The following is a 9,596-nucleotide window of genomic DNA, read 5'->3' as shown; positions in this document are numbered from 1 at the left end:
TTAATACTCACCGGGTACATGCAGCCCTGAGAGTATTAATAGGTTCGTCTGTCTGTTCCTCTTGTCAAGGTCCGTCTCAGGGCCGTGTGGTATCAAAACAACATCAACTGACCTTTTATGTAAAAAAAACTGTATTGAACTTAGGCTGATTGCCCTTACCAGGAACATCGACTGTATGCTGAATAGTATAACGCCTATGTCATGTAAATACAATGTTTTATGAAGTGTTATTTTGAAAGGTAATTAAGTGTGGCAACATTTTCTTTTGAAAGGTAAATAAATTGCTTTAGCCTGACCTGAGCATTAGCCATCTATCTACAGTACATGGGTTACAAAGCACTGTTGACTACACCACAGAGTGAATAATGTGATATGGCACAGCCATCTGTCCAACTCCTTTGCATGCATGTGCTGCTATTACTCTCCCAACTCCTGTTGGCTCGCCATCATGCTCAAAATAGAGATGGAATAGAAAATGGAACCGCAACACAGTCAGAATTCTGCTGTGATTATGTATCCGGAAGTGTTGGAGAACTCTGGAGGCAGACAGTGTTGCTGCCCTACTTCTGTTTAATGTATTTCTATATAGGAAACAGTGTAATGGAGGTGGTTTGGTGAACTACGCTTGTGTGTTTAGTAACCTTGCTTGAGACCTAAAGCAAATGCATCACTGAATCCTGTGTGGAACATTATGGTATCGACAAGTCCAAACCTTCATCAGGCCTGGGTACTCATTGGACAGGAGGCAGTAGATGTAATTCTTGGCCTCCTCTGACTCCAGCTGGATGAAGCAGGGGAAGCGGTGCTGGACGTTGTAGGAGCCAGGGATCTTCTCCCTCCAGTAGCACACGTTCATCTTTATCACCTAGTTAACCAGGGGAGTGTCATGGCTGTCTTGATTAGGTCAGGTTACAGGAGACCACAACCCAACAGATTATCTCTCAACCCCAACAGAGGAGAAGAGATCTAGGGTTCTGATGATGTGGGGGGTTTTATGGCCCCTCACGGCCCTGGTAAATCTCAGGCCACAGACAAATTCCTTTTGTCCTGTTACTATGGAGAACCAGCCTCAGATCATTAAACATGAAATAAAGGGACTTGGAACAATGGTTTCCGTCAGCCACAATGGTGGTCATGACGATAGATGGAATATGAGAATGTATGTCATTTTTGTTTTGTTATTAAAGGTTAATAGATGACGTTACTACAAAAACATTGTAACATGAAGGGTTTTCCTAGTATATGTGTGATGTTTATACATTGTACGTTGTGTGGAAAATGTCCAAATCAAAGGGAATGTTTTGGGGAAGATGACATGTTAAGTTAGTTGTAGTAAAATGGGATTTGAGAAAAATCTAGCCCTTGTCTCATTAACTTGGTACGCCCAGAGAATTGCCCTAAAGGCGGCTACGCCCACTTCTGACCCAAGGGTATAAAACCTGTGTAACGGCGTTCTTCGTTTGTAGAAAGAGAGGACCGAAATGCAGCGTGGTGGTTACTCATGACTTTAATGAAAATAGTGACACATGAAATAACTATACAAATACGAAAACAACAAACGGACCGTGAAACCTAATTACAGCCTATCTGGTGAAACTACACAGAGACAGGAACAATCACCCACGAAATAAAAAGGGAAACCCAGGCTACCTAAATACGGTTCCCAATCAGAGACAACGAGAATCACCTGACTCTGATTGAGAAACGCCTCAGGCAGCCAAACCTATGCAACACCCCTACTCAGCCGTAATCCCAATAATACAAAACCCCCAATACGAACCACAACATATAAACCCATGTCACACCCTGGCCTGACCAAACATATAACGAAAACACAAAATACAATGACCAAGGCGTGACAGAACCCCCCCCCCCCCTAAGGTGCGGACTCCCGGACGCACCTCAAAACCATAGGGAGGGTCCGGGTGGGCGTCTGTCCATGGTGGCGGCTCCGGCTCGGGACGTGGACCCCACTTCATTAATGTCCTAGTTCCTCCCCTTCGCGTCCTGGGATAATCCACCCTCGCCGCCGACCATGGCCTAATAGTCCTCACCCAAAACCCCACAGAACTGAGGAGCAGCTCGTGACTGAGGGGCATCTCGGGACTGAGGGACAGCTCGGGACTGAGGGGCAGCTCGGGACTGAGGGGCAGCTCGGGACTGAGGCAGCTCGGGACTGAGGGGCAGCTCGGGACTGAGGGGCAGCTCGGGACTGAGGGGCAGCCCGGAACTGAGGGGCAGCCCGGAACTGAGGGGCAGCCCGGAACTGAGGGGAAGCCCAGTAATGAGAGGAAGCCCAGTACTGAGAGGAAGCCCAGTACTGAGAGGAAGCTCAGGTAGGTAGTAGGCTCCGGTAGATCCTGGCTGGCTGGCGGATCTGGAAGATTCTGGTTGACTAGCAGATCTGGAAGATTCTGGTTGACTAGCAGATCTGGAAGATTCTGTTTGATAGACTGATCTGGAAGAATCTGGTTGACTGGCAGATCTGGAAGAGTCTGGCTGACTGGCAGATCTGGAAGAGTCTGGCTGACTGGCAGATCTGGAAGAGTCTGGCTGACTGGCAGATCTGGAAGAGTCTGACTGACTGGCAGATCTGGAAGTGTCTGGCTGACTGGCGGATCTGGAAGAGTCTGGCTGACTGGCAGATCTGGAAGAGTCTGGCAGGCTGGCAGCTCTGGCTTCTCCATGCAGGCTGGCAGCTCCAGCTGCTCCATGCAGACTGACAGCTCTGGCTGCTCCATGCAGGCTGACAGCTCTGGTGGCTTCTTACAGACTGACAGCTCTGGCTGCTCCATATAGGCTGGCAGCTCTGGCTTCTCCATGCAGGCTGGCAGCTCCAGCTGCTCCCTGCAGGCTGGCAGCTCCAGCTGCTCCCTGCAGGCTGGCAGCTCTGTCTGCACTGAACAGGCGGGAGACTCCGGCAGCGCAGGAGAGGAGAGAGGCTCTGGCTGCGCTGAACAGGCGGGAGACTCCAGCAGCGCTGTAGAGGAGAAAGGCTCTGGCTGCGCTAAACAGGCGGGAGACTCCAGCAGCGCAGGAGAGGAGAAAAGCGCTGGCTGCGCTGAACAGGCGGGAGACTCCAGCAGCGCAGGAGAGGAGAAAAGCGCTGGCTGCGCTGAACAGGCGAGGCGCACTGAAGGCCTGGTGCGTAGTGCTGGAACTGGTGGTACTGGATCGAGGACACGCACAGGAAGCCTGGTGCGGGGAGCTGCTACCGGAGGACTGGAGTGTGGAGGTGGCACAGGATGGGCTAGACCGTAAAGGCCTACTGGAGATCTTGAGAGCAGTGTTGGCACAGGACGTGCAAGGCTAGGGATGTGCACAGGAGGCCTGGTGCGTGAGGCTGGCACCAACTTCACCAGCCGACTAACACGCACCTCAGGACGAGTATGGAGCGCTAACCCAGGTGCCATCAAATCCCCAACACGTTCCGTCGGGCGAATCCCATGCAAAAAGCACCAACACAGCAACTCCCTCATTTCTCTCTCCTCCAATTTCCCCATTAACTCCTTCACAGTCTCTGTTTCGCTCACCTCCAACACCGGCTCTGGTTCTGGTCTCCTCCTTGGCTCCTCACGATAAACAGGGAGAGTTGGCTCAGGTCTATCTCCTGACTCAGCCACTCTCCCTCTGAGCCCCCCCCCCCAAAAATGTTGGCTTTTCGGTTTTTGCTCCGCGCCGCCGTGTCTTTCTTTTCGACTCCATTCGTCTATAGCCCTCTTCGCACTGCTCCAGCGAATCCCAGGCGGGCTCAGGCACTCTCTCTGGGTCGGCCGCCCACCTGTCTATTTCTTCCCACGTCGTATACTCAAAGCCTCTGCTGTCCATAACGTCCTCCCTTCGCTGCTGCCTGTTAACCCGCTGCTCGGTCTTCGTTTGTAGAAAGAGAGGACCGAAATGCAGCGTGGTGGTTACTCATGACTTTAATGAAAATAGTGACACATGAAATAACTATACAAATACGAAAACAACAAACGGAACGTGAAACCTAATTACAGCCTATCTGGTGAAACTACACAGAGACAGGAACAATCACCCACGAAATACAAAGCGAAACCCAGGCTACCTAAATACGGTTCCCAATCAGAGACAACGAGAATCCCCTGACTCTGATTGAGAAACGCCTCAGGCAGCCAAACCTATGCAACACCCCTACTCAGCCGTAATCCCAATAATACAAAAACCCCAATACGAACCACAACATATAAACCCATGTCACACCCTGGCCTGACCAAACATATAACGAAAACACAAAATACAATGACCAAGGCGTGACAACCTGTTAGTATAGAATTTAAAATAGGACTACGTGACCCCAGCTGCAGCAGGGTCTGAAAAAGTCAACCAACCCAGAACGCAACGCAAGTTTGAGGACAAAGAAATCCTTTTCTACCCAAGCTACGGATGAGTAGCTGTGTCTAAGCGGGTGAATTCAAGTCGAACCACCTAGCCTCCATCTCCCATCGAATCGTGGTATCTAAAGGGTTTCATTACTATGCTGTGAGCTCTGAGCTACAGAGCTGTCTGTCCTCGGAAGACCCCTTCCAGAGAAAAGGGGGAGGGAACAGACTCCTAAGCCAAAAGGGACACAGACACCGGGAGGACGAGCAACGAGGTGCGCAGGAGAAGTGCGTCATCGAACAACGGAACGGTCCATGCAGAGAATCCCCGGAGATCACCCTCCACGTAATTACATCATTATATTCTGACCCATAAGAGCAGCAGTTTGAGGCAAGGCTAGGGTTAGAATATAATAGCTGACAAATTCACCCAAATGTATATTTCTCTTGTGTACTTATTTTTCTCTCTCTTTTGAAATTCCCATTGTGGGTAACACGCGCCATAGTGTGTTGGCCCGTTATACTAAGTTCTAATCAATAGCCTATAATGTGTTTTGTCTATGTATATCTTTTATCATCATTTTAGCTTTTTAGTAAATAAATATTAAATTAAGATTGGTGTGGTACGAATTCATTAGTGGGACCCGGTTCCGTGCAGATTCACGGGCTATACGACGTTCAGATTATGAGACTGATAGAGGCAACTGGTTAATTAGCGGCTGTTGTAAAATCGATATTCTGATATTCTTTGAGTTAATTTGGGAAATAGAAACACAATAAAAACGAGTTTTCCCATGGTGCCCCAGGTTAATGAGTTAATAATTGCTTGATTCAGTTAATCACGTAATTAGAAACTTGTAATCATTCTATGAGCAACAGTCGTCACATTAACCAATACAATGTCACGACAGCAGCGACAGACAGACAGACAGACAGACAGACAGACAGACAGACAGACAGACAGACAGACAGACAGACAGACAGACAGACAGACAGACAGACAGACAGACAGACAGACAGACAGACAGGCAGACAGACAGACAGACAGACGGGTGCAGGGATTTCATTAAAGAAGATGAATTGCACTTGGGAAGATGTTTCCCTCCCCCGTCCACCCACTCCTACGACCTCACCTCCCTCTAGTTACCCATTACCATCATTGTATCTAATCCAATGCGTACACACTCATACAAATCACATCTTCCCAGCACTTGGTAATAAGGATACAATGTATGCTAGCTTTCAGTTTAATGAAGTTACAGGCAGCCATCTCATTCTGGGGACCATCAAAATTCAGTAGAGAGAGAGAGAGAGCAGTATTTGAGGCAAACTCATACCTCATACTTTCTCTATGTGCTCACTCAGGCATGGTTTCCACGGGCCCGTCTCGCTATCCTAAATAATGCAATTTCAATACAAACTCCAATTCTCGACTTAAATAACGCCCAGTATTTCATCAGCTTTTCTTTTGGGTGGGTGACATATTCTGAGATTGCTTGCCTCGATCCCTCCGTGGCACCCTGTGTAAAAGATGGGAATGGTTGTTTTGTTTATCCATCATAGTAGACTGAGTGTTCCATCACTGGGCTGCAGACTCTCCCTCTTGGTTTGCTGTGAAACAACCAGAGCTATGGCGAGTCATCCCCCCTGCTTATAACCTGGGGGAGGGAGGCTATATTTAGGGAGATTGGACTTGTTTTCGACCTGAGGTTGGACAAAATGTTGCCATTATCTACTGACATTAATGATGTGATGGGGTATGGGTTTTATTGTTGCATGCTGAACTCTGGAATAGAGCTTTAAATCCTTTCTGCTTTAAATCCTTTCTTAAATCCTGTGTTGTCAAATACATGCACGTAAAGCTTGATTGCAAGTTCCATACTGTCTATTTGTGTTTTAGTGCATAACATGTGTGACAGTGCGGTTTGACCATATCAAAGATATGGAGCGTATCATAGCATGCCTGGTGTGACAGTAGTGGACTGCATTCCACTGGACTGCCTTAGAGTGTGAGCTCATGTTAGAGGTAGTGAGTTGACTGGTTCTACAGTGAGTAGCCTTCCTGCAGTGGTAGCTGCAGCCTGTGTGGGACAGCAGGATGTTGGCCCAGGGTCCAGCTGTGATCACCAAGCTCATAGCTATGTATACCCCACTGACTGTCGTCACCGTTACCACAGCGCCCGGTGTGATGTCAATCACCTTCTGTCCATCCTTAATCACGCCCCCCAGTTTTTGGAACTGTCCCTGGTGATGGAGAAAGGGAACGGTTACTGTAGTGTGAGGTACGCAAGGTGTGTTCAAAACGAATGAGACCAAACTGACACAGAGGAACCTTTGTAACTAAATTGGAATAGTATCAATCAGGCAACATATTAATACATGAAAGTGCAAGTGAAGTTTACAGTATATATAAGCATCCAAGGCATTGTGACAGGTGAGTTATTGTGCAGAATGGTGGAGTTGTCTAGAAGTCTCTGTGTACAAAGGTACAAGGTCAAGGAGGCCCAGAATGATGCAATCAGAGAAGGGTAGTCTGTCTGTCTGTCTCCGCATGGTAACAGCTGGGTCTGACAGAGCCAAGCTGGACATCTACACCAGTCTTTCCCAGAACTGCTGTTGATGCTGGAAGTCCAGTTAGAGGTATTAACATGACTGAGATATAAGAAACCTTGGCTTGTGAGAGTAGTTTGTTCATAATCACACAGTTAACACACGTATATTGGAAAAACACTCAAGGTTATGCACATGTGCAAACTCTCAAAGACACAGACCGCCCCTTCACAAAACATCAAGGAGAAAATGATTGATGCTGGCAGATTGTGAGACAGAATGATAGGATGTTATGAAACTAGACATTCAGACAGAATGAGAATGCATGGTGGTAATCTTGGCGGCTGTAGAAACATCTATTATCACGACTAATGACAAGCTGTAATGTATACTTTATGCTTGATCGGCACAAAAGAGAGGACAAATCTGTTCAATCAATACAAGACAGGATAATTGTTCCGAGGCAGCAGTAAAATAACAAAGGGTTTCAGATGGTGTTTTCAGGCTGTTTCTCTCCAGTGCTTTGTTTCTCCTTGCCAATGTCTGAATAAACTCAATTCAATGCTTTAAACAATTCCTGTGTAGGTTGTTATCATTGTTGAAAAATACTACTTTTCTCATTGTAGTATGTGTACCGAGGCATATGAATTAAATATGCTATATGAGAGCTATATGTCATTGTTCAGTTCATATGTTCTTTGTTTATTTGTCTCCCTGACGCCATATACAGTATTCCCAAATTGTGTGTACAAGCCATCAAGTATTTCCTAATTAGTGGTCAGTACATAATGGCTAATTACCTAGCTGCTGATAAACACTAATGAATGATCATTACAGAGTCTGACACTCATTGGGGTGATGTAGAGGATTAAGAGAACAGCACTAAAGTAAAGGGAGAGCTGTACTTTATTGAGGTCTTATCACACCCTAGAAGCAGCACTGAGAAAATGTGGGTTAAAGGTGCAAGGCCAATCAATTAACAGCATCTAGTAATAATGACCTCTTCTAGGTTGCAAACATAATCCAGAATGCCTTTTACAGATTTGTAAGAAATACATACCAAACTGTTTGTCATTTTTACCTGTAAAGTTTAGAGTGTGCGGTCAGCATACAGCATCTTACCTGTACCGTTTTGAGTGTGCGGTCAGCATACAGCATCTTACCTGTACCGTTTTGAGTGTGCGGTCAGCATACAGCATCTTACCTGTACCGTTTTGAGTGTGCGGTCATCATACAGCATCTTACCTGTACCGGTTTCAGTGTGCGGTCAGCATACAGCATCCTACCTGTACCGGTTTCAGTGTGCGGTCAGCATACAGCATCTTACCTGTACCGTTTTGAGTGTGCGGTCAGCATACAGCATCTTACCTGTACCGTTTTGAGTGTGCGGTCAGCATACAGCATCTTACCTGTACTGGTTTCAGTGTGCGGTCAGCGTACAGCATCTTACCTGTACTGGTTTCAGTGTGCGGTCAGCATACAGCATCTTACCTGTACTGGTTTCAGTGTGCGGTCAGCGTACAGCATCTTACCTGTACCATTTTGAGTGTGCGGTCAGCGTACAGCTTCTTACCTGTACCGGTTTCAGTGTGCGGTCAGCATACAGCATCTTACCTGTACCGGTTTCAGTGTGCGGTCAGCATACAGCATCTTACCTGTACCGGTTTCAGTGTGCGGTCAGCGTACAGCATCTTACCTGTACCGGTTTCAGTGCGCGGTCAGCATACAGCATCTTACCTGTACTGGTTTCAGTGTGCGGTCAGCATACAGCATCTTACCTGTACCGGTTTCAGTGTGCGGTCAGCATACAGCATCTTACCTGTACCGTTTTGAGTGTGCGGTCAGCGTACAGCATCCTACCTGTACCGGTTTCAGTGTGCGGTCAGCATACAGCATCTTACCTGTACCGGTTTCAGTGTGCAGTCAGCGTACAGCATCTTACCTGCACCGGTTTCAGTGTGCGGTCAGCATACAGCATCTTACCTGTACCGGTTTCAGTGTGCGGTCAGCATACAGCATCTTACCTGTACCGGTTTCAGTGTGCAGCCTTCATTTCATTTGTGGAAATAAAGATAAACTAAGGCCTGGATTCAATCTGTATCTGTCACGCCTTGGTCTTAGTATTTTGTGTTTTCTTTAATTATTTGGTCAGGCCAGGGTGTGACTTGGGTTATTGTGGTGTGTTTTTGTCTTAGGGGTTTTGTGGGGTGTCTAAGTAGTCTAGGGCTGCCTGAGGCGGTTCTCAATCAGAGTCAGGTGATTATCGTTGTCTCTGATTGGGAGCCATATTTAGGCAGCCATATTCTGTGAGTGTTTTCGTGGGTGATTGTTCCTGTCTTTGTGTTTGCACCAGATAGGGCTGTTTCGGTTTTCACACGTTTATTGTTTTTGTAAAGTTCGTGTTTCTTTATTATTTAATAAACATGGATTGCAAATAGCCACGCTGCATTTTGGTCCGATCCTTGTTCTACCTCTTCGTCAGAGGAGGAGATAGAAGAGAGCCGTTACAGTATCACAGAAGATCCGCACAATAGCGCAATTCAAATTTAAAAGCAATGTTTCCACGTTTACGGAGACTGCATTCACGGTATACACTGCATATGTCGGCTCAACCAGAACTTACCTTTACATTTCAATTGCACTATAACGCGGATCTTACGCGATATGGCTTGAATCTAGCCCTAAGTTAAAATCATTGGGGTTCAG

At 46.9% G+C, this 9,596-nt stretch overlaps 1 protein-coding gene across 1 annotated transcript; it reads right to left on the bottom strand.

Moving 5' to 3' along the window:
- LOC109904872 (peroxisomal sarcosine oxidase-like) lies at positions 1-8,745 on the bottom strand. Its single transcript, XM_031791436.1, has 5 exons — positions 8,710-8,745; positions 6,419-6,584; positions 5,033-5,049; positions 691-865; positions 1-86 (listed from the first exon to the last, which is right to left on the bottom strand). The coding sequence occupies exons 1-5, from the start codon at positions 8,743-8,745 to the stop codon at positions 1-3; spliced, it is 480 nt and encodes a 159-aa protein (XP_031647296.1).
- Positions 8,746-9,596: the final 851 nt, after the last annotated feature.

This window comes from Oncorhynchus kisutch, linkage group LG15 (genome assembly GCF_002021735.2).
Source record: "Oncorhynchus kisutch isolate 150728-3 linkage group LG15, Okis_V2, whole genome shotgun sequence".
Taxonomy (NCBI): Eukaryota; Metazoa; Chordata; class Actinopteri; order Salmoniformes; family Salmonidae; genus Oncorhynchus; species Oncorhynchus kisutch.
This window is presented reverse-complemented; position numbering and strand designations above follow the sequence as displayed.